The sequence below is a fragment of the Pelobates fuscus genome, chromosome 6 (genome assembly GCF_036172605.1).
Source record: "Pelobates fuscus isolate aPelFus1 chromosome 6, aPelFus1.pri, whole genome shotgun sequence".
Taxonomy (NCBI): Eukaryota; Metazoa; Chordata; class Amphibia; order Anura; family Pelobatidae; genus Pelobates; species Pelobates fuscus.
In genome coordinates this window covers 213,086,678-213,113,094 of record NC_086322.1, presented here as the reverse complement: position 1 = coordinate 213,113,094, position 26,417 = coordinate 213,086,678, and the positions used below count along the sequence as shown (strand labels likewise).

The 26,417-nt window shown below is 38.6% G+C and overlaps 1 protein-coding gene across 1 annotated transcript in view; it reads right to left on the bottom strand.

The window, feature by feature from the left end:
- Window positions 1-16,082, bottom strand: part of CHRNB3 (cholinergic receptor nicotinic beta 3 subunit) — a 36,261-nt gene extending 20,179 nt beyond the window's left edge. Inside the window, exons 1-3 of the mRNA XM_063425333.1 lie at window positions 15,887-16,082; window positions 13,055-13,126; window positions 1,224-1,375 (exon numbers count right to left, since the gene is read on the bottom strand). Coding sequence (XP_063281403.1) covers window positions 1,224-1,375; window positions 13,055-13,126; window positions 15,887-15,947 — 285 coding nt within the window. The 5' untranslated portion in view covers window positions 15,948-16,082. The remainder of the gene's footprint in view (window positions 1-1,223; window positions 1,376-13,054; window positions 13,127-15,886) is intronic.
- Between the last annotated feature and the right edge of the window lie 10,335 nt (window positions 16,083-26,417).

Sequence of the window (26,417 nt, the reverse complement as noted above, 5' to 3'; positions counted from 1 at the left end):
TTTAAAAAAGGAAATACATTTCTAATACTCAAGCTTCCAGCCATATCTCCTAGATCCAGAAGCTCTCTGTTTCATGTGGCATTAAAATCAGAAACTCATTTCAGAGACCTCTGCAGGTTCGCTTTGCTGACACAGTTAACAGGATTTTCAGGCATAAATAGAGAGAGTAGCCAGAAGGCTATTTGTGCCACACGTGTGATTAATGCGATAGTGTATGTTGTCCTAATAGCAGTATGCATGCTTATATGTAGTCAGTGTACTTGTTTAACCCAGTAACTGCAGGAAGAAGTGACTCTAGACTAGGAACAAAAAAAGAATAAATTTTGAATTGTATTGTTCATCGAAACACAGAGTAAAAGCACCTAACCTATATACTCTGTGTTTCCTTAAGTAAAATCGAATCTTTCTTATATGTGTTTTTTGTTCAGTGTGTCTGTAACAAGGTTTGCTTAATTTTCCATTGTATTAGCCTCTACCAAATACGCTTGTGTGAGTCCTAATGCAGAGATTGCTGTAATCCAATTTTAGTTCCAAATAGACTTCTATGTTATGCAGGATTACATAAAAATACAAGTTCCCTGGGGCCTGCTGACTAAATCAAGGTTCAATAACCAGTGAAGCCCACCCTGCAGGTTGGTTGAATCATATATTGCTACATGTCTACTGGAGGAACCGAGACTTTCCAGACCTTCTTTTCTACAGTGCCGTACCTCTTTTGGACGAGCTTAGTTCCTTTTTGTTTGTAAGCTAGTTTGAGAGAAAGTTTAATATGCATATGTCATTATATTTGTGAGTACATTTGTGCAAATGAACTAATTGGTTCATGAACTAAACAACTAATGCCATCACATTCATATCTAACAAAATATTGTAAAGTAACCAAAATATTCCAGAGAATGCCCTATCCATGGCTGCCTAAAAATCATTCTCTAGCGTCTAGCCAAATGAAATGGCCCTGTAGTGTTATAAATCTATTTTAAAAATGTATAATACTTTTTCTTTAAACAAATATATTTTTATTGAATTAAAAGACAAGAATATTGCACAAATTACAGTGCAATATTAATCAAAGAATTACATCTAATTTTTCAGTTATACAGAATAAGGACCTAATTTATCACATATCATGCATGAATCTCTTCACAAGTATACTGTTTGTCTGCATTTATATTTATCATTAGATTATCATTACATCATTATATTAAATGTAGACATTTTCTTACCACATCTACGAGCTGAGATATTTTTAATCCAAAATTCACTCTGATGGTATCGTTTGGATTTTGCACTGGCCTCACCCATTTCTGATAACCAATGAAAAGGTTTCGTAGAAGAACATCTTCAATCTCTGCCAAAGGATGGAAGCGGGAAAGGACTAAAACCAAATATAGAAGAACAGGAAAATAAATGTCATTCGAAAATTAATAGAGATTTACTGAAACCATTTGATGTTTAAAAGATCAAAGCTTACAACTTCAACCATTAAGATCAAAGTCAAAACAGGTGCATGTGTGTCCTCCAACATAGATAAAAAAAAAAAAAAAAGCTCAGCTTTTTCCTAGCTTGTGTCAAAATTATATTTGTGACATTTTACCAAAAAAAATAAAAAAAAAATATATCACAATTGGATTCAGGAAACTCATCCAAAAATGTTTTCATGCACTATTGCAAGATTTTAAGAAAGAGCTAAATTTCTGTAATCGTTTACAAATTAAAGATTAAGTAACAGCACACACAGATGAATACAAAGAAGAAGTAGGGATGCAAAATGAAAGATAAGCACTTCTAAGGTGTGGATATAAAATATATATACAACCTTGTATCAATGAAGTGAGCGATATCTATATAGAAATAAATCGCATATAGTGTATTACAGAAACAAAATGTTATAGCACGCAAAGTGATTGTAGTAACTCACAAGATAGTAATGTAAAACAGGCCCATCATCCTCAGTCAGGCAGGATCTTCAATATATGAAGTAAACAGATTCTTCTATAGACTTGGAATAAAAGAGACCAAATGATAGTGCAGACAGAAAATATATAGAATAAATTTAATATACAAATGCACTTACAAAAGGATCCAAGTAAAACAGCATAAAAACCACACTCAGGTGGTATCAACAGCATCAAAGTAAGTCCCCAAGTGGTGTAATCCGACGCGTTTCGTCTAGTCGACTTCCTCAGGGATTATGCTCGTTCCGTTCTGGGGTCGCCATTTAAATCTGCCGCCGAAAGTGCCGCGATGTGATGCACCTGTGTGTATTTCTCTTCCTGTGCGTCTCAACCTGGAACGCACTGAGTATATCCGGCGTCGTTTCCGGTTCCGGTTCGGCGATAGCGAAAAACTTCTATGCGTTTCATGCTGGAACGCATTGGCAAAAATGGGAACCCCTCGTACAGAGACCACTACATAGTAATATTAAAGTATCCCAGAATGAAAGGGTACATACTTCTTAGTATAATTCTATATGTAGAATGAATTAATTAATAAGTATACAATGAAATTATATAATATAATAATAAAAATTATATAAAAAATTAATGAGCAAATATTGTATCTATATATATCCAGGGCTGGGACACTTATTTTAGCTGTGTGACATGAATATATATTAAACTTATGAAAACAGAATACTGAATTGATAATACTGAAATTTTGACAAAAAGTGATAAATGTATATACCCAAATAATACTGGGACACTTTTTACAGCTGTGTAACATGAATACATATTTTGATGTTGTTGTAAAACATAAATAATATGGTATAATGAATTCATAATTCTCTAATAAAACAGAAACAAAATAGTATAAAAATCAACATTCATAATTCATAATACTCCAGTAAAACAGGACAATGATTAGTATTCCCAAACGGATTTCTGAAGACTTAAAAAACAAGAATTAGATCTCGCAAAAGACAAAAATATATATCAGTTTTTCTAAACAAAATTATATACAAGAGATATATAAAAGAAATAAGATATATGTGAAACAGGGCCAGCACAAGAAGAGAAAACCCACAAAAGGAAAAGTGGGTTTTCTCTTCTTGTGCTGGCCCTGTTTCACATATATCTTATTTCTTTTATATATCTCTTGTATATAATTTTGTTTAGAAAAACTGATAAAAAAAAAACTTCATATTATTTATGTTTTACAACAACATCAAAATATGTATTCATGTTACACAGCTGTAAAAAGTGTCCCAGTATTATTTGGGTATATACATTTATCACTTTTTGTCAAAATTTCAGTATTATCAATTCAGTATTCTGTTTTCATAAGTTTAATATATATTCATGTCACACAGCTAAAATAAGTGTCCCAGCCCTGGATATATATAGATACAATATTTGCTCATTAATTTTTTATATAATTTTTATTATTATATTATATAATTTCATTGTATACTTATTAATTAATTCATTCTACATATAGAATTATACTAAGAAGTATGTACCCTTTCATTCTGGGATACTTTAATATTACTATGTAGTGGTCTCTGTACGAGGGGTTCCCATTTTTGCCAATGCGTTCCAGCATGAAACGCATAGAAGTTTTTCGCTATCGCCGAACCGGAACCGGAAACGACGCCGGATATACTCAGTGCGTTCCAGGTTGAGACGCACAGGAAGAGAAATACACACAGGTGCATCACATCGCGGCACTTTCGGCGGCAGATTTAAATGGCGACCCCAGAACGGAACGAGCATAATCCCTGAGGAAGTCGACTAGACGAAACGCGTCGGATTACACCACTTGGGGACTTACTTTGATGCTGTTGATACCACCTGAGTGTGGTTTTTATGCTGTTTTACTTGGATCCTTTTGTAAGTGCATTTGTATATTAAATTTATTCTATATATTTTCTGTCTGCACTATCATTTGGTCTCTTTTATTCCAAGTCTATAGAAGAATCTGTTTACTTCATATATTGAAGATCCTGCCTGACTGAGGATGATGGGCCTGTTTTACATTACTATCTTGTGAGTTACTACAATCACTTTGCGTGCTATAACATTTTGTTTCTGTAATACACTATATGCGATTTATTTCTATATAGATATCGCTCACTTCATTGATACAAGGTTGTATATATATTTTATATCCACACCTTAGAAGTGCTTATCTTTCATTTTGCATCCCTACTTCTTCTTTGTATTCATACTATTGTATTGGTGTTTGTAGAGGGCACACTGTTTAGTAGGTTTGCTATTTATTGCTGTGTTGTTTAGTGGTTGGGTACTTTTTTGCCTTACAGCACACACAGAGTCGATCTTGGAGTAAAGAATGGTAATATAGGGTATTATAGGGTTGGGGGGATCACCTAAAGCCAATTTAATATAATTTTAATGATCTTCATTTAATGATAGAGTACATATGCTGTGTTGCTGATCATGTGCAACCCCATTTGGCACAATTTCTCTATTTTTAAATTCATAGTTCTAGTTGGCTAATGTACGGTGTCACAAAGTAAACATCATGTCAAGCTAGCTCCATGAACATGACATTGACTTCAGTTTTCTCCAGTTGCCTGCACAAATGGAGTCAGAGGTTCACAGCATGAAAGTGTGGTTGAAAAGTCTGCTGGAACTTGCGGATACCCCCTTCCCAAATGAGATGTTATTGGCTTCAATTATTCCAATACCCAAAGAAGGGAAAGACCCAACACTTATTACTAACTATAGACCTATATCTCTTATTAATTTGGATATAAAGTTATTCTCTCAAATCTTGTCCAATCGATTTAAAGAGGTAATTGGAGAACTGATTGATGTTGATCAGTCTGGATTTGTGCGAGGGAGAGGTACTACAGATAATACACGTAGAATATTTAATTTAATACATAGAATAAATGAGCATAAATGGGGATCTGTCATTATGGCCCTCGATGCTGAGAAGGCCTTTGACAGAGTCAATTGGAGATTCCTCGACTCTGTCATGGGCCAATTCGGCTTAGAGGGTCAGTTTAGACAAAAAACTATGTTGTTATATAGGAGCTCTACAGCTAAAATAATTAATTATTTCGTTGAGTCGGACCATTTTGAGGTCAAAAATGGTACTAGACAGGGTTGCCCTTTGGCTCCCCTGCTATATATTCTTACAATTGAACCCTTGGCCACCTTGATCAGACAGGATAATAATATAAGGGGGGTTAAGTCTCTTAATGGGGAAACCAAGGTTTCCCTTTTTGCAGATGATGTACTCCTTACCTTGACGGATCCGATGGTCTCAATTCCATCGGTATTGGATGTTATATCCATCTATAGTAGTTTCTCAAACTATAAGGTCAATATGAAAAAAACTCAAATCTTAGCCTCTTTTTTATCTGAGGCTCAGAAAGATCATCTGACTGCACATTTCCAAATCCTATGGGCAAAAGACACTATTGGTTATTTGGGGATTAAAATATCTTTTGATATAGAGAGGACGATACAAACAAATTACGATAAATTACTAAAAGACTTGCAACAATTGGTAGACAAATGGAGGAAGATTGAGTCCTCATGGATAGGAAGATTAAATATGATCAAGGCATTCCTGATACCTAAACTTGTTTATTATCTTAGGGCAATTCCTTATAGACTGGGGAAAGGTATCCTTAATCGTTTTCAAATCATGATTTCCAAATGTATTTGGGCAAATAAACCACCTAGGATAGCTTTTGACACTCTTCGAAGGAGCTATCAGAAGGGAGGAATAGCATTTCCAGATGTAGATAAAATCCATGAAGCATGTATGGCGACTCATCTTTTACAGTGGCTAGACATGGAACAGGGATATAAATCGTGGCTTACTTTAGAACAGGAGGATAGCCCTAGATATAAACTGTTTGTTCTCTTTTGGATGGGTATGTTGAATTTGGGTGATCTGGATACCAAGTATCTTTCGAATCGTATATTGGTAGATATGATCAATACCTCCAAAATCCTAAATAAAAAATTGAAGCTAGAAGATAAATTATTATATAGGGTTCCATTAGTGGTCCTACAATATACAATGGATAATATAAATGTCCAATCTTGGACACACCTAGGTATAGTGAAGATCTCGGATTTGTGGGATGGACTTAAACCCATCCCATTTACACAATTGCAAGAAAAGTATAATCTTCCCCCTAGAGATCTCTTTCAATATCTAAGGATTAAGAATTTTCTATTATCTAGGACCATACTTAAGGACCACAATGTTAATCCCCTTATTGTATTATATAAAAAGAAGGGAGGGATCTCTAGATTTACTAAATTGCTAGAATCAATGGAACAAGATTCTCATGCTACCTCTTTTGTTAAATGGGAACAAGATATTGGGGAATCCTTTCCACTTTTGGAATGGACCAATGCTACACTCCTATTTAAGCGTTGTATACATAGCGTCTCTCTCTATGAAACACGCTTAAAGATAATATATAGGTGGTACATGGTACCGGCTAGATTATATAAAATATCATCTGTATATTCTAGGAACTGTTGGAGATGTGGAAACGAGGAGGGTACTATATATCACATATGGTGGGAGTGTCGGGGTCTTAATAATATAAAAATTCAAATGCTTGGCTTTATTAATTCTATTTTTAGGGAGATAAAAGAAATTAGCCCTCAACTCTTTCTCTTTAATATTGGTTTCCCTTCGCAAGATAAATATCAAAAATACCTTTTGACCCATATATTTTTTGCCATTAAAATATGTATAGCTAGGGCCTGGAAATCCTCTATCCCATTAATATGGCATAATATTATGGAGCAAATAGATTATCAGTACAGGATGGAATCAAACCCCTTTTTTGGTACTAGAGATGTGGCCAAACTATGGTCACCCTGGACAAATAAACAGAATATATGATAACGGATTGTGCTTCCCCCATATCGAGTCTCAGAGAACGTAATATATTTGTAGTCTAAATTATTATTATTATTTTTTTTTTTTTTTTTTTTTTATGTTTATCAATATAACAGCTATACCATGGAAATTCTTGGTGCGTATTCCATCAGATAGCGGTTGGCAGTGGACAAATGTAGCGCGATTGCAATATACATATGTGTATGATGGTTTTCAATGGAACACTGCACTTTCTTTGTGGAAACCTTCGGTGTTTAATTCTACATAGTGTCTATATTGCAATATATTGCCAGCATATGTATGCCTTCAATAGTCATGGTGTGTTTTTTTTTTTGGTTATAATTTTTTTTTTTTTTTTTTTTGCTTGTTTAATTTGTCGTGTTTTAACATATATCGTTGTGTCTGGCTGTTTCAATGTGCTGGAGGATTGCCTTTGGGGTACCTCACATGCAATTGTTAAAACTTTTATACAATAAAAAGAAAAGAAATAAAAAAAAAAGAAAAGTCTGCTGGAACTAAATGATGCTTATGAAATGTTATTAGCACTTTACTGAATTCATAATGCACTGGAATTGCACTTAATGCAAGTCCAAATATTCTGCAGACCTTGGTACTATGCAGATGTACCTATTAAAATGGTATAGTATATTAAATATTATGTTGCAGTACAAGAGCTTGTGGCATTTAGTATTATTGTATCTTTTATCAATAGTTATGCTCTTAGTAGAAATTGAATTAACCCTACTTATTTGTGCTGTACATCGTAAAGGATCACCAATTTCTCGTTGCAAAGACAGGTCTGCACACTAACTGATTATGTTGGAAACACACGGAGCAGTGCCTTAATAGGCACATCAAAGCCACAAGGAAGTAATTCAATTAGAAGAGAATGGAACAAACACAGACAAAAACATTCAATCTCTTAGGCATTTACGTGGATGGATGAATACAGATCAAGCAAAAAAAATATTTTTTTCCTAGTTTGTTGAAAAATTGGTTCTTCAAAGTGTTTTTTTTTTTGCCTTCTTTTGGATCAACAGCAAAATGAGAAAGGCTAAACTTGAAGGACACATGTCTCTTTCAGCTATGTAACTATGTAAGAAGAAAAACTTATCTTTTTCCTCAATAAAGGCTTTCAAGCTCTTGATTAGAGAATTTGGTGGTTGTTTCACTGTCTCTTACAAGAGTAAAAATGTATAACTGTATTTAATAGACTTGTGCATTCAAGTTTCAAACTAACTGGGATTCATCAGAATTTTAGGCAATTGCCAGGTCACGCAATTGCATAACTCTGAAGCGCAATGGACAAACAGGTTAATTTGTGTCATGATTCAGAATTCCATCTGAGATGCCAAAAAAAGAGATGATTGATGGGAAAAAATGTTGTCAATGGTTAGGGGACAATCTCTAAATGTTGATTTTATTTACGGATCAAGTGAGAAAGGACGACGACGTGACCCGCCACCGGTCACTAGTCTCCCTTGTGCCCCCCTTCCGACACCCATGGGCATTGGATGGGGGCTTAACTTTAATAATGGGGGTGGACAGTTTCTTTAGGTTTCAGATGCAAAAAGCACTGATTTTAAAGTTGACAGTGAATGTAGCTATCTGAATAGTGCAGATTTAGTTGTGATGACTGAATTCCAACTGGAATTACCTATAGTAGATATAAGATTGTCAAACTGATCGGAATCCAGTGGGAGAACTACCATGGTCGCAGAGGTCCAAGCTGTGACACCCGGCCCGTCAGTGCTGGGGGGGGGGGGGGGCTGATTGCCCTGTTGACCCCTGCTGAAACACAGAACTGAACTGGCCCACCGGGATATTTCCAGGTGGGCTTGTATAACCTCAGGACCAGTGCACGGCCACACTGGCCTGGGGCCATGTGTCTCATTCCCTCCTCCCCTTCCTCCCCTGCCAATCATTGCATGTAGTGGCCAAGCAGACCACAGTTTGATCACAAGCACTTTATGTCAGACTGGGTACTCTACATGAAGGTGAGCAGGTACAGAAGGGGAGGGGGGGGGACACATGCAGGGGCTGGGCAGGAAATGAGACACATGAAGGGGCTGTTGGGATGAGACACATGGAGGAGCAGTGGAGAGAATGAGACACATGGAGGGGCTAGGGAGGGAATGAGACACATGGAGGGGTTGGTGGGGAGGAAATGAGACACATGGAGGGTTGTGTGTGTCGTGCCCCCGCCCACTCCCCCCCCCTCACCCCCCGTCCACCAACTGGTACATTGTGTTGATCAACAGTTGCTTAAATTAAGGTGGGAATACCAAAATGTTATATTAGGCTCTTGGATATTATTTTGGTCAGTAGGGTTTGGTGTCTTTTTTTGGTTATTTTGTGATGGATAGAAATTAATGTAAGTAAAATGTCTATTTACTATGTGTACCTGTGCTCATTCATTACTCAAAATGGCTGCTAGAGCAGCACCCCCTCCCAACGACCAAGACCCTTGTGTAACAAGATAGCCATCCGGAGCTACACCTAAGATAATGATGACATCACACCTTGGAGGAAGTACATCAAGATAAAACATTTACACTTAGCCAATTTAAAGTTTATGCATAATATTTTGCACACAATGCATGATTTGCCTTTTTTTAAGGGGCTGTGTCCGCCCCCAAAAAACACTTCAAAGTTTTCATTCTAACTAAACTTGTTGTCAGTATGATTTCTTCAGCGTGCACGCATCATTTCACTTTAAATATTTGGACAGGGGCAGATACTCAAGCAAACACTTGGTTTGGTCTAAAACAATTTATTTTAAGCACTGACTAGGTCATTGCTACATTACCCACAAAGTAACTAAAGGCAGGTCCCTAAGGTTTGAGACAATGTCACTAGGGTCCCCATCTGATCTATATTATATTAGAAAAAATTTAGTTAGGAGACCTCTCTGCATCTTACTGCTGCTGCAGCATCATACATCCCAAAGTTGGCAAATATGCACCTGGGACAGGAGGGAGGATCATCCTAAAATGATATGGTGGGTACAATGCTAGCATTGCTGATGATGCCCCAAAGGGCAGTTTTCTATTACTGTGAGATTCATTAGCTGTTTCTTGCATGTCCCTTAACACCCAGTTGTGAATTACATATTTCCAATCCCATGAATATACAACACCAGCAAATATTTTCACACAGCCTTCTCCCTCAAATAAGAACACTCCAACTGTAAATGGTAAATACATTCTAATAGCAATATGTCCCACCTACCTCTCCAGATCCAAACTACCCATGTCCCCAATTCATAAAAATCATCACGAAACACAAATATATACTAAATAATGTTTGATTTATGAAATACAGTTCACAGAACTATTTGTTATAGTCTGTGACAGGGATATAGTGGACTAAATGACGCTTGGATATAATTATAGATATGATTAGGAAGGCAGCTAGTATGTGAACAACCTCTGAACTCCGCAGCAGTCATCCTTTATTACAGAGGAGAAGAAGCTTCCACCACCCACCCGTGGAGGAACCCTGTGGGGACTGCCTTCCCCTCTGGAAATGAGTTGAATGTATTATATCAGTCCTGTAAAGATGCAGGAAGTACCCCTAGTGGCTGTCTGAGTGACAGCCACTATAGGTGTCCTTGGAAAGCAATGTAACACTGCCTTTCTCAGATTTTTAATTCGAAAAAGAAATAAATCAATATCATGGGAGTCACCAGGACCCCACTGAAACCACAGACCAGCCATAATAACTTATTTTACTGTACTCAATAAGTGATTGTTTGAAAAGTGGGGTGAAATTTCAAGAAAAATGATCCCTAGCTTCCTCTAATGACTTTGAATCCCCCACTCAAGGTCAATGAGGCTATGAGTTTGATTCTAGTAATAAAATCTCTGGACAATGTATAGTACCCCTTTTGTTGACTCAAAATAATGAGCATGTTATCATAATTTACATGTAGAGCTAGGGGGTGCCAAGTGTCTGGTTCTTTGTATTGACTTTCTATGTATAATCATGTAATAATAACTTACATGTAGAGCTTCGGTATGCCAAGTGTCTGGTTCTATGTATTGCCAAGCGTCTGGTTCTATGTATTGTACATTAAGGACAAATGCCTTCTCTCCTAACATAATTATATTGATAAAGGAATATATTTAGCTCATTTGCATTATGTGTATTGAACTCTCTGGGGATTGTAATCATGATTCCTCTAATTGATGCCTGATGGATACTGGATCATTTTTGAAATTAGATTGATTTATTAATTGAAATCTATGTTGTTTGTGGTTTTGTATATATCTCTAAGGTTTGAGATCCGAGTTCACATGCTTAGCTTGGACCAAAATAATTATTGAGATTTATTGTATTTTTACCTATCTCCCTTCCTATTTGAGGTGGAGGAGGTAGATAAATAACAATATTTATTATAGGGGTGACATGGGAAAAAGGCCTGGATATTTATTTACAATTCTAGTTGTTGACCAGTGGATATTTAAATCTTCTGGCTAATGTATTTTAATCTTAGAGGAGAATGGCTTTACATGGGGGAATGGAATATAAGACCAGGGGATTGGTACGTGGGCTATCAATCCTTTGATCAATCTGTATGTAGGGGAAGGAAACTCATATGACCATTGGAGTAGGATGCAGCAAATCTGCAATCTAATAATTCCATTACCTGCATGATTTCGAATTAAGAGGTTCACAGAAAAAGGTTTTATTGTGTTTTGAAAAATAAGGTCATACTTAAAATAGAGCAACTTGAATGGAAATGCAAAAATAGACTAGCAAAGCATTCTGCTTGCTTTTTTATATAAAGAACACACATAAGAGCATTTAACTGTAGACTTTGTTTCTTTTTTCTTTATCTTATTATCGAAATTGAGCCAATTAGGTTCTAAATATGGACTTGGCAGATCGCCACTTTCTCGGACTATATTCCCCATAAACCACCGGACTAAAACCGGAAGTGATGCGCTGGGCGCAAAGCATTATGGATCTTGTAGTGCCGAAAAACCGGAAGTGACGCGACGGCTGTTCAGCCACGTCAGGTGACCGGAAGGATCATTCCAATTGGAAGGACGCAATTTAGGCGGGAACCTACAGATTTAAAAGTACAGAACATCAAGAAGTCTTTTACAAGCTGACTGAGGAAACCGTTTTACCGGCGAAACGCGTTTTAGCTTTTAAAGTGGACTCAACATTTTTATTTGGAACCACTAATACTCATAATATATTTGTTCTTATCTGTTTTTTATTTTCTAGAAAGTATTTTATATTGATTATTTATATATTGTATTAAATTCATCTATTTTTTACTACAAACTGTATCCAGTTCCAGTGATTCCAGGGAAGGGGCAGTGTCACCCCACAAATTGACACTAGGTCTGCATACTTAGAGCCAGTTACCAAAAGGCTCTAAATAAGGTGAGCATTTTAATCTCATTTTTAAAACTCACAAAAACTACAAAGGATGCTACACTTAGCTCGGTAATTCTGTGTCTTTCATATACCGTGTGGAGAGGAGAATACACCATCCAACCTGGAGAGAGGGGTTGTGTGATCTACCTTTAAAGACACAGACGTGCACAAGTTTAGAGTCTAATTCACTTGAAAAGGCTCTAAAAAATGTGAGTGTAGACATAATTGTAAACTCACTAAACTTTTAATCACAGTGTTTAACATACTGCACAATTATTTGTATATATTTTTGTTTTCTTTTGTATATTCACTGCATTGGAGAACGCAAAGGGTACCTGTTTTTAAACTACATGTAATTTACTGTAATCTTACACTAAACACAGCGCTGCACTCCTAAAGGTAGAGGACCCAAGGGGTGGCAACACCAATTGGGCCTGAAACCTTTTTTGTATTTTGGTAATAATTCCATTAGTTTGGTCTAGTGCAGGGCTAGGCAACCCTTGGCACTCCAGATTGTGTGGTCGTCACCTTCCATAATGCTCTTACATTCATAATACTGGCAAAGCATCAGGGGAGATGTAGTCCACAACATGTGGTGCGGCTAAAGTTGCCTACTCGTGGCATAGCCTGTAGTTTACACCTAAACCCAATTTCATTTAGCCACATATAGGCCAACCATGACTTCACAGCCATGTGCATAATATACACGTACACTCGTATGTCTTTAGATTTTGAAATGCCTTGAAGGGATCATAACTTGATCTTAAAATTATTTCTACAAAAACGAAAACCTTGCAAAATAAAATATAGTTGTACTTACAATTATCTTCATTGTCCAGAGATGTCAAGCAATGCTCTCGAGTATTCTTCTTCAGCCCACTGAAATAGGCTCCTTAAAAATAGAAAGTCCAGACGCTATAATAATAATAATAATAATAATACAAAAATAGGGCAAAAACTGTTTTCATTGTAGTCAATTATGACTGGAAGAAGCATTACTATAGGCTGGGAATCACAGGTGAGCCAACCATATCCTTCTGCAAAGCAGGACTGCTCACATAGGGAATGTACATTCTCTGACCTGTACATGATAGAACCTCATTTCGTACACATATATTTTTTAAAAAATAAGTCAGGACTTAGTAGTTGTTTATTGTGGGGAGGTCACTTTAATGAACATATTAGGAGAACTCAAGGGTATTGCTTGACATGATTATGCAATCAAGGCAACATCTTATTTTATTTTAGAGGGGTTTTTCTATGGAGTTAAGATAAGAGGTTGTATTTTTTTTTTTTGAATGACTTTCGGTAGAGTACTTTTTGGACTCAGGATTGGTGATCCCTTGGACACTTTCCAGGTAATGGAAATTCGAATTAGTGGTATCAGGCATCCAGTTACTGTACAGTAGGGGCATAGGGGCATTCACTTGAACTATGCTTTTTATTATCTGCTCTTTGTGTTTGCAAAGGGAAGCCCCACCAGTTAACAGGGAATCACGGACACATCCATTTGGGGGAAACTAATAAACTGGGGATCCAGTGGGGAACCATCAATTTCATGTTTGGATGATTTGTGGAGATGAGAAGCTTGTGATGCTTGTTTTACCTGCAGATTCAGCACACGTGTGTGTGTGTGTGTTTGTGAGTCTATTTGTGTGTTACATATGCTGTTATTATCATTAGGTTGGAAGGTCTTTTATTTTTGGCTTCTCAGCAATATACCCCACTGCGTACTGAACTGAAATTCCAGTATCAGCACCTGAATGTTTTTTTGACTTTGATTTGACAAACTGACTGAATGTGAATAAACCAAATATTCATATTCAGAGACAAGAGCTAAATTGTAAACCAATTTACATCTACTGAATATTGGAATAGGAGATTTATCCACTTCTGCAAATTTAAACAATAATTTTTATTCTTGCCCCAGTTTCCCCTTCACAGACTACCAAATAAACCCCTTAGTACAATTTAGCATTCAAATAACAAAAATAATTAAAAGACAGCTAAATCAAATTAAATAAAGCAAGTGGCAAATATAAAACCACTTACTAAACAATAAACTTCATGACGCCTGCTTTTGATATGATACTGAAAATGAGATTAAAATGCTAACGGATATTTAGAAATATAGCACCTGTCACCCAGCAGTGCATTTCAGATATAACAAACTGTAAAAGAAAAGATAAAATACAAAGCTTGCATAATGAACTAAAACTATTCATACCCATGATTCAATAAAGTTGGCAATCAACTTGCATAGATAAATTAGTTTGATTGATTAGTTTTGATGATGATTATAACTGATATAGGACAGCGATAACTTAGAGGTTAATTAACAACATACAGTAATATTATCTTCTGCCCCCTCCATACCTACGTTGGTGCTCGTAGAGTGAAAGCATTGCACACAGAGGAATTTCTATATCAGATGCATACTATTCTTCTCAGGTGTAATGTGATCATTTTGCATAACTTATTTATAGCCTTAAATAATGCATGTGCCAAACACATTTCCATTTAAGTATACAGATTAATCAGTAAATTTATTAAACACACTACAGTTTGTGATCAGCCCTGATCCCATTCTCTATAAAGGTCCCCTGGCTGAGGACAGATTCATGAACGCTGTTTTCCCTAACTAGTGTTTTAATAAGGATATATTATGCTGTGCACATATCCTATTTATTTTCAAATTGTGGCAGAACTAGTGACCTGTGCCCTGTATCTTCTGATTGATCTGCAGGTCACTATAGATTATACTTGCTGTGAAGTAGTTAAATATACAGTCAGAATCCCTTCGTTCAAGTCTTTGTAATTTATTTCACTGTCGTATATCGTATATCAATGTAGCCAATAAGTCAACTCTCGTGTCATAGGTATACACATGTCTGTCGATCAGAAATAAATCAGGTTTCTTCCATATGTTTATTGATTTTTTTGCATTCATTACTAATTTTCCCTCAAAGTCCCTCAGCATAAAAATATAGAAATAAAAAACAACGTCCAAGAGAATCAGGGCACATTTTTCATTAATAACTTCTTCTGTGTTGTCTTTGTTCTTGTTTTTTTTTTTTTTTCAAAGAAAGATATTGCAATACCCCCACTCTGAATTTTAAATGAATGCATTGCTCATTTACAGTTGTCTGCTGTGGTCATTTCTGTATTTGCATTTTGGTGTAATTGCTTCCCTTAGGCAGAGAATGCACTCATTTTGGTACTCCAGATTTTTTGTTTCTACTATGTTTCACGCAACACTAAGCAGTCTGAAGGGCTTGCTGAGCATCATGGGAAACGCAGTCCAAAACATCTGGAGTGCCAAATATTTGCCATCACCATGCTGATGTGAAAGAGGTTTCCTAATGTAATTGCAAAATATAAAAATTGATCTCTCGTGTAAAACTATACTAAAGTATAAAATGAAACGCGTTTCCTCACACCCATACGTGAAACATTTTTTTGATACTATATGTGTTTTGTCATTTTTAACACCATACAATACCTATCACAGAAATAACAAACTTAACCAACGGAATGCTAGAGGACTCCAAAGTTCTCCGATCAAACGTTTTGCTGTACAGAAGGCTAGCGAAATCTCGCAGCTGCCACACTTAATGTTATATAATGTATGTTAGGTATAAATTGTACTTACCGGAGTTGATGGAACATGCAGTAATAAACACCGTAAGATAGTAATGAGCGTGAAGGTTCATGTTTTCCTGAGCTTGTCTTCTGTGTCACTGGAGCCCTGTCATCAAGCAGTTTATTTGAACATAGAGAATCAATGCTGAAAATTACAGAGAAAGAGATTTCATGCTATATCTTCCATCAGTAGAAAAATCATTGAAGCGTACAGTACTTTACTGTTTCAGCTGTCTTAGTTCCTTAAGCCAGTATCCTATCTCTAAGCCCTGCCCTGATTAACCCCTACCAGCCCTAAACCATCTTAGAAAATGCTATTATTAGCAGCTTGGCAGAACAAAGTGAATATAAAAGTTACATGAGGTTAATCGGAAAATTGTGAGGGCATTGCTCATTTAAATCTCTCATAAAATATACACATAAGCATTGGGGACACACGCTATTAACCTCGTGTTTGTTTAATTTGTTCTTACATTTGATTTTAATGTAAAGGGAATTTAAATGACTATTTAACACTGATATTTTTTTTTTTAAAATGACTTCAGGTGGTTTCAAAATATAAAAATACAATAAAAAAATAATAGTAAATATATATATATATATAATTGTGAAAATTACAATATGGTACATTCTTGTTTATTTTCAAGTTATATGTTTTATTACCTTCAATTAGACAAAAATGACCTCAAATCCAACCACAAATGTATCGCCCTCTACTGCCATTGCAACCAAATATTTTAAATTACACAAATAAATACATCTAAGTAGGGCTTTTGGGATCCGCGATTTTATTATATTAAGGCACAACATATATAAGCTCACCCATAATTCCTAACTGCTTCAGGACTCCCCTTTAAATAATACAACTTAATCCCTGTGATGGGTGACTAAAGAGAATGCATAAAGAACACAGTTTTAGTAAGCAAGAGTGACCTTCAAAAGCAAGAGTGACCTTGAAAACACCGAAAACAGTTACATCATGCACACATGATGGCCATCTCCATTCTTCCATTAGCAAAACATTGCCCTAAACATACAAAAAATATATATAATAAAAAAGAGTAAGAAGATATACACAAATTAAGTCAGTAAGAACAACATAGTTAGCTCAATTCCCAACCACCAAATGATCACCAAGACTTGGACTGCAAAACACCAAGTCCATCTTCTCCATCAATAAACTTAAGGAATGCACTAATATATGCAAATATGCAGAGATAACTTGCTGCCTCTTTGGATCAATCTGGCCTTCTCTCATCGTTTTGTGTTCAGGTGAATCATTTAGAAACTCATATCAAGCCTAACATTTAAGGAAATCTGCTTATTTTTGTCTTTTACTAAATGCTCCTCGTGGCAATATGTGGTATTGCAAGCAGTCCAAGTTTTCAAATATAAGCAAATTAATTGCATCCTCCTACTCTCTGCATTACATTACACTATTAAAAAAACTTAATATTCTGTAAAAAAAAAAGTATTCTCTCTAATTAGATGTCAATATTGTCTTATTTTTATAATGTTTATAAGTATTCATTGAAAACTATGTACACTATGTGTTGTGGTCACCGGCCCGCCGAGCCTCACGGCCGTGCCCGACCGGCACGACCGTACCGACTACACGAGCTTACCTGCTCATCGGCGAGCCGGGAACCGCGCACTCACTTCTTCCGGGCATCACGCCCGAATCCAATATGGCGCCGACCACGTGGTCGCGTCTATGGATAGCCCCGCCCCCGAGAGTTATACCAACGTGTGCGTGACGTCACGACGTCAACGCACACGCACGTTTTGGGGTCAGAGGTCGCCCTCTGACCAATCATAGCCTAGAGAGGGGTATTTAAACCCCTAGCTTTTCCCAGAACTTTGCCCTGTCGTGGTTTCAGTTTCCTGGTTTCCCGAGAGTGCTATTTCCGTGTTTCTGATTTCCTGGTATCCTGATCCTTGGCGTTTCCCTGATTATTCTGATCTCTGGTTTCCCTGACTTGGCTTGTTTTATCGGTATTGAGTATTTTCTGGCTTCCTTGACCTCGGCTTTCCCTTTGACCATTCTCTGTCTCTAGCGTATTAGTCCGGCCATTCTAAGGTCCGGTTTACGCTCTATCCTGTTATTTTCCTTTTCTTACTTATGTATATATTTACATAGTTTCTGCGTGCTGGACCACATAGTTAGCCGTGACATTACGACAGGGCCATGGATCCTGCAGAACTATGCAAACATATGATCGCCTGTGAAAATAGGGTGGAGGATATGGACCACAGGTTAGACCAATTTGCCCAGGCATTTCAGACCTTGCTCCAGAGGACTGCCTATTTAGAGGTCCCTCCTGTACCACCTGTGGTTCCGCCACCTGTAGTGGTTCCCGTACCACATAAACCACCGTCCATAACCCTGTCACCTCCCCCTCGTTATGGAGGTGATTCTAAAGAATTCAGAGTTTTTTTAAACCAAATTGAATACCACTTTGAGGCCTCCCCAGGTTCATTCCCAACAGATAGATCAAAAATAGGCTATCTGATGAACCAATTAACTGGAAAAGCCTTAACCTGGGCTAACCCCTTATGGGAAAGTGGTGACGCAGTAGCCCGTGATTACAGTGCCTTTCTCACAGCTTTTAAGGCTACGTTTGAACCTAAAGGCAGGGAGAAGAACGCTGCCAAAGCCCTTATGAGAAAAAAGCAAGGCAGTCGTTCTGTAGCCGATTATGCCATAGAGTTCAGGACATTGGCGTCTGAGGTTGATTGGACCAATAGCGGTCTGGTGGCTGCCTTCTCTGAAGGTCTAGCGGAGAGTATACAAGATGAGACCGCAGCTAGAGACCTTCCGGTTAATCTTAATGAGTTTATTGCCTACATGATAGACATTGATAACCGGCTCAGAGAGAGAGAGAAAAACAAGCAACGTAACCGACGTTCTAATTTGTCCATAGCTCCTCGTTTCTCTAACCCAGTGGTGAGTAGCCAAGCGCCTCTTCCAGAACCCGAACCCATGCAATTGGGTAGCGCTAAACTCACTGAGGCAGAGAGACAACACAGACGTAACGAGGGGCTATGTATGTATTGTGGCAAGAAGGGACATCAAAGATGGTCATGCCTGGTTCGGCCGGAAAACCTGCACACCTAAGGCACGTACGGGGACCGACCTTAGGTGTGATGTATATGTCCCCTAAATTGACTAAGAACCGTTTCCTTGTCAAAGTTACCTTGTCTTTTAAAAAGACTACTATCCAGTGTGAGGCTATGATTGACTCTGCGGCAGCGGAGAATTTCCTAGACAAAGAGTTCTCTGCTAAACATATCCTGCCCTTAAGACAAAAAGAGAAACTTATAGCAGTCGAGGCCATTGATGGAAGGCCTCTTTCCCAGCCTTTCATCACACACGAAACTCTGCCAATCACTGTCTCAGTGGGTATTCTCCACTCAGAAGAAATGACCTTTCAAATCATATCTTCCCCTACATGTCCGATAATACTCGGTTTCCCTTGGCTCCTGAAACACAATCCACGTTTGGATTGGATTGAAGGAGAGATTGTGAGTTGTGGTGAGAGATGCAAAGGTGTGTGCTTGAAGCAAATCCCACAACCTATTGGCACCATTAATGTTCCTATTACACCTCCCTTGACCACACAAATACCACCGCAGTATATGGATTTAAAAGAGGTATTTAACAAGGTCCAGTCAGAAGGGTTACCTCCTCATAGACCTTATGACTGTACTATAAATTTATTACCAGGGACTATGCCTCCCAAGGGAGGAGTTTATGCCTTGTCCCCCCAAGAAAATCTTTGTTTGGAAGAATACATAAAGGATGCTCTCAAAAAGGGTCATATCCGTAGATCATCCTCACCAGCCGGGGCTGGGTTCTTCTTTGTCTCTAAAAAAGAAGGAGACCTACGCCCCTGTATCGATTATAGGGGTTTGAATAGGATTACCATAAAAAATGCCTACCCTATTCCCCTTATATCAGAGCTGTTTGACAGATTGAAAGGAGCTCGAGTCTTTACCAAGCTCGATCTCCGAAGTGCTTACAATCTAGTCAGAATTAAGGACGGTCACGAATGGATGACCGCATTTGACACCAGAATGGGACATTACGAATACCTGGTTATGCCGTTTGGATTATGTAACGCTCCAGCGGTATTCCAGGATTTTATTAACGATGTCCTAAGAGAGTACCTTCACATGTTCGTTCTAGTGTACTTGGACGACATTCTCATCTATTCCCCAGACCTAGAGACACATCACGAACATGTGAGAATCGTACTGAAAACCCTGTTACAGAACAGCCTTTACTGTAAACTGGAAAAATGCCAGTTTGACCAAACGGAGATACAATTCCTTGGATACGTTATATCTCCGTCTAGTTTCCAGATGGATCCCCGCAAACTGGAGGCAGTCTTACAGTGGCCATTACCCAAGGGCCTTAAAGCTACTCAACGCTTTATAGTGTTTGCGAATTACTACCGCAAATTCATAAAGGGATTTTCCTCCGTGATTGCCCCTATAACAAATTTAACCAAAAAAGGAGCAAATTGTATATCTTGGCCCAAAGAAGCAAGAGAGGCATTTGAACGGTTAAAATCTTTATTTTCCTCAGCACCTGTCCTGACCCATCCTGATCCAACCAAACCATTTATCCTAGAGGTGGATGCGTCAGAAACAGGAGTTGGAGCCATTCTGTCTCAAAGAGAAAGTCCTGATACGCCTTTACACCCCTGTGGATTTTACTCTCGCAAACTCACACCTGCAGAGAAGAATTATGACATAGGGAATAGGGAACTTTTGGCCATTGTACTTGCCCTTAAGGAATGGAGGCATCTCTTGGAAGGTTCCAAAGAGCCACTTTTGATCTTTACTGATCATAAGAATTTGGCTTATATTGGGGACGCTAAGAGATTGTCCTCTCGTCAGGCTAGGTGGTCATTGTTCCTCTCCCGATTCAATTTCGTAATTACGTACAGGCCTGGTACTAAAAACACCAAGGCAGATGCACTTTCTAGGCAGTTTGAGACAGATGAAGTTCCGGAAAAGGTGATATATCCTTTTATACCTCCTGAATGCCTCATTGCCACTACAGTTTCCAAAGTGTCTTCTCCACTCTTCTGTGCCATAATAGCAGATCAAACTCAGGCACCTGTGGGAAAACCTCCGGACAAACTGTATGTGTCACCTCAGTTTCGAAAAAAGGTATTAGATATATTCCATGACAACCTCACAGCGGGCCATCCTGGAGTCCATAAAACTCTCTCTGCCATCGCCAGGAGGTTTTGGTGGCCTGCTCTTAGAAACGATATCAAAGATTATGTTGGGGCATGTCAAATATGTGCCGTTTCTAAAGTTCCTCCTAGGTCACCTCCTGGACTGTTACAACCACTGCCCATACCTAGTGCTCCATGGACCCACTTGGCCATGGATTTCATTGTGGATCTACCCAGCTCAAACGGGTTTAATACAGTCCTTATGGTTATTGATAGATTCACGAAGATGGCACATTTTGTCCCACTTAAAAAATTACCATCTGCTCAAGATCTAGTTCAAATATTCTTGAGAGAAATCTTTCGGTTGCACGGTGTACCCAAAAACATAGTATTTGACAGAGGCACCCAGTTTGTCTCTAGGTTCTGGCGTTCCTTCTGTAAACAATTGGGCATCGAACTCTCCTTTTCATCAGCGTATCACCCTCAAACAAATGGAGCAGCAGAGAGGGCGAATCAGTCTTTAGAAGCCTATTTACGTTGCTTTATAAATGCCAATCAGTCTAACTGGTATGAACTCTTACCCATGGCTGAGTTCGCCAGGAACAACGCCACTCATGAATCTTCTAATCATAGTCCATTCTTTGTAAATCAGGGTTTTCACCCCGCTGTTTTTCCTTCTGAATTCTCAGACACGGAAATTCCTGCTTTGAACACCCGTTTAGAATCGATTCATGATACCTGGGATTCCGTCCATTCAGCTCTGCAAAAAGCCTCATTACGAGCAAAGGTCCAAGCTGACAAAAAACGGGGCGCTAATCCTGTCTATGGCACCGACCACGAGGTTGCGTCTATGGATAGTCCCGCCCCCGAGAGTTATACCAACGTGTGCGTGACGTCACGACGTCAACGCACACGCACGTTTTGGGGTCAGAGGTCGCCCTCTGACCAATCATAGCCTAGAGAGGGGCATTTAAACCCCTAGCTTTTCCCAGAACTTTGCCCTGTCGTGGTTTCAGTTTCCTGACTTGGCTTGTTTTATCGGTATTGAGTATTTTCTGGCTTCCTTGACCTCGGCTTTCCCTTTGACCATTCTCTGTCTCTAGTGTATTAGTCCGGCCATTCTAAGGTCCGGTTTACGCTCTATCCTGTTATTTTCCTTTTCTTACTTATGTATATATTTACATAGTTTCTGCGTGCTGGACCACATAGTTAGCCGTGACATTATGCTTATACACAGGTGTGGCAAAACGGTAGGTAACGAAATGTAGGTCTACCGGCGAAGACCATTACAAAGACCATAAACAAAGCTCCAGGGCCTGACGGTATTCATCCACGTGTACTTAACCCCTTAAGGACACATGACGGATATATTCCGTCATGATTCCCTTTTATTCCAGAAGTTGTGTCATTAAGGGGGAACTAAGTGTAGAAATAAGTGAACCTCTGTTTTTAATCTTTCAAGATTCTTTTCTTTTAGGAAGTGTTCCGGAGGATTGGAGGAATGCAGATGTGGTTCCTATAATCAAAAAGGGTTCAAAATCCTCGCCTGGAAATTATAGACCTGTGAGCTTAACTTCTGTGGCTGGTAAAATATTTGAAAGGTTATTAGGGATAATAATCAAGAATTCCTTGAGAAGAACATGGTTATCAGCAAAAATCAGCACGGTTTTATGAAGCACAGGTCATGTCAAACTAACTTAATTACATTCTACGAAGAAGTAAGTAGAAGTATAGATCAGGGTGTTGCAGTGGATGTGATCTATTTAGATTTTGCCAAGGCATTTGATACAGTTCCACACAATAGATTAATGTTCAAACTCAAGGAAATCGGTCTACATGAAAATGCTTGTTCTTGGGTAGAACATTGGCTTAAAAACAAAGTACAAAGAGTTGTCATTAATGGTAAATTTTCAAGCTGGACAGAGGTGGCAAGTGGTGTCCCTCAGGGGTCTGTTCTGGGACCCCTTCTATTTAACATGTTTATAAATTATCTTGAAGACAGCATTGAAAGTCATGTTTCAGTGTTTGCAGATGACACAAAACTTTGTAAAATAATACAATGTGAGCAAGATATTACTTTGCTGCAGAGGGATTTAGATAGAATGGGGGACTTGGCACTCAAATGGTAGATGAAATGTAATGTTGAAAAATGCAAAGTTATGCACTTTGGCGTAAAGAATACAAAAGCAACGTATACCCTTAATGGAAGCGAATTAGGGATAACAACACACGAAAAGGACTTGGGAATTGTTATATACAACAAACTATGCAACAATGTGCAATGTCAATCAGCATTGGCCAAGGCCAGTAAGGTATTGTCATGCATGGAAAAGGGCATTCATTCTCGGGACGAGAATGGTAAGACCACATATTGTGGTAAGACCACATATTGAATATGCTGTGCAATTTTGGGCACCTGTTCTAACGAAGGATATTATGGCACTAGAAAAAGTGCAGAGGTGGGCTACAAAAGTAATAAAAGGAATGGAACATTGAAGAAAGGTTAACAAATTCAAACCTATGTAGTTTAGAAAAACGTCGCCTGAGAGGGGATATGATAACATTATACAAATATATTCGGGGCTAATACAAACCATTGTGTGGAAATCTATTCACAAACCGGACTTTACATAGGACACGAGGCCATGCGTTTAGACTGGAAGAAAGAAGATTTCGTCTAAGGCAAAGGAAAGGTTTTTTTTTACTGTAAGAACAATCAGGATGTGGAATTCTCTGCCTGAAGAGGTGGTTTTATCAGAGTCCATACAGATGTTCAAACAGCTACTGGATGCATACTTGCAAAAACAGAATATTCAACAATATAATCTTTCAATGTAGGGTAATAACTGCTTGATCCAAGGATAAATCTGACTGCCATTCTGGGGTCAAGAAGGAATTTTTTTCCTAGCTTGTTGCAAAATTGTGCTTCAAACTGGGTTTTTTTTTTGCCTTATTTTGGATCAACAGCAAAAAACAAATGTGAGGTAGGCTGAACTTCATGGATGCAAGTCTCTTTTCAGCTATGTAACTTCAGGTATCAACCCATCTACCAGTCCTGCTTCTCCCACGCCGGTATCAACCCCTTTACCCGTGCTACGTCTCCCAGGCAGGCATTGACCCCTCTGCCGTGCTCTGTCTCCCAGGCAGGTATTGACCCTTCTGCCTATGCTCCGTCTCCCAGGCATGTGTTGACCCCTCTGCCGTGCTCCGTCTCCCAGGCAGGTATTGACCCCTCTGCCCATACTCCATCTCCCAGGCAGGTATTGACCCCTCTGCCTGTGCTTCATCTCCCAGGCAGGTATTGACCCTTCTGCCCATGCTCCACCTCCCAGGCAGATATCAACCCCACTGTCCGTGTCCTGTCTCCCAGGCAGGTATCGACTCCTCTGTCCGTGCTCCATCTCCCAGGCATGTATTGACCCCTCTGTTTGTGCTCCGTCTCCCAGGCAAGTATCAACCTCTCTGCCTGTGCTCCGTCTTCAATGCAGATATCAACCCCATAGTCCGTGCCCTGTCTCCCAGGCAGTTATCGACTCCTCTGTCCATCCTCCGCTTCCCAGACAGGTATAGACCCCTCTGTCCATGCTCCATCTCCTGGGCAAGTATCAACCTCTCTGCCCATATCTGTCTCCCAGGCAGGTATCGACCCCTTTGCCCATGCTCCTTCCAGGCAGTTATCAACTCTTTGCCCATGTTCCGTCTCTCAGGCAGGTATCGATCCCCCTGTCTGTCCTATTTTTCCCAGGCAGTTATTCATTAATTTAAAACAAAATGCTCTGTTAAATAAATGTATCTTTCCTAGATGCAATTTAATCTTTAATCTTAATATCTTCTACAGCATCGCTTTCTCCCCAGTTGTTATGCATTAAGCCTTGTAGATAATATAAATTCACTGTCACGACTGTAAAACTTCCAAAACATATTAAATTGAGATTGGAAATTTTACAGGGAGACAAAAACCACATGATAAACATGTATCTTATTTGTCAAGATGCTTAATGGATTCTTGCAAATAAAGCAGGAGATGTGCTTTAAAATGTCTCTATTTTTTTGCATCATTAGTGCAATAATACTATTAAAATAAAATACATATTTTAAAGTGATAGCTTCATCACATTGCCTATAATCACATTATATTTGTCCTGAGTCCACATGGGCTGAGTGCATGTCCATGTTCAGACACAGGGGGACATTCGACCCTGACACGAATTGGGGGAGGGTGGGCAAATCTAGATTTGGGGGGTGCCCAAATTTAGTTGTGCCTAGGGCAGCACAAATCCAAAATACACCACTGCATTCAGGTGATGTGCTTAGTGTCGCCAGTCTCTGCAAATTACCAGTTTTAGAACGACAGGATAGTTTCCTGTAGCGATCGATTCCCTGATCTTCATGGAACCCTCAAATACACTGCCTGAGGAGCACTGCTCAGCAATGTCTTCCAGTGTAAGTCAACTGTATTTTAATAAAGCAATTTCGGTGTATAGATCATGCCCCTGCAGTCTCACTGCTCAATTCACTGCCATTTAGGCGTCAAATCACTTTGTTTATGCAGCTCTAGCCACACATCCTTGCATGAGACCTATACAGCCTTCCTAACACTTCCTGTAACGAGTCATCTAATGTTTACACTTACTTTTATTGCAAATCCTGTTTAATTTTGCTCTGTAGCGTGCTTGCTCGTGCAGGGGCATCCTGTGTGTGATTAAAGTTCAATTAACAGAGCAGGAGATAAAAAAATGTATAAAGCAAGTTAACATCTAATTGAAAATAAAAAAACATTTTGTTTTCATGCAGGCTGTTTGAGTTATAACCAGGTTTGGTGTGAGTAGGGCTGCATAAAAAGTGATTAAACTCCTAAATAGCCCAGAATTCAGTCTGCAGAGGCATGATCTATACACCAAAACTGCTTCATTAAGCTAAAGGATTACAGGGATGTTTAGGGTTAGGGGTGCGCTACAGCACTTGGGGTTAGGACATTTAGGGTTCAACTTGAAAATACTTTAGCATTAATTCATATTATCAACTGGCTAAAGAGGGGGTAGTCTACAGGTGCCGGGGAGATTTCTGTTTTTTTTTTTTGTAACTCCCAAATGCTCCCACATAATATGACAGAAAATGGGAGATGACTTCTATAAAGTCTTTGCTATACTGAGCTGTTGTGATTATTGTGCTCAGAGTCTCTAATAATTTTTTTTTAATAAAAATGTTAATTACGGTGTACACAGTGTTATAAAAGCTCCCAGCTCACACATATGAAATAAACTGCCCAAATGAGGCCACAATCCCTGTACTAAGCCTATTCACCATTGTTATAACTTGAAAGCTGAAATAAGAACCTTTCAGCTTGAA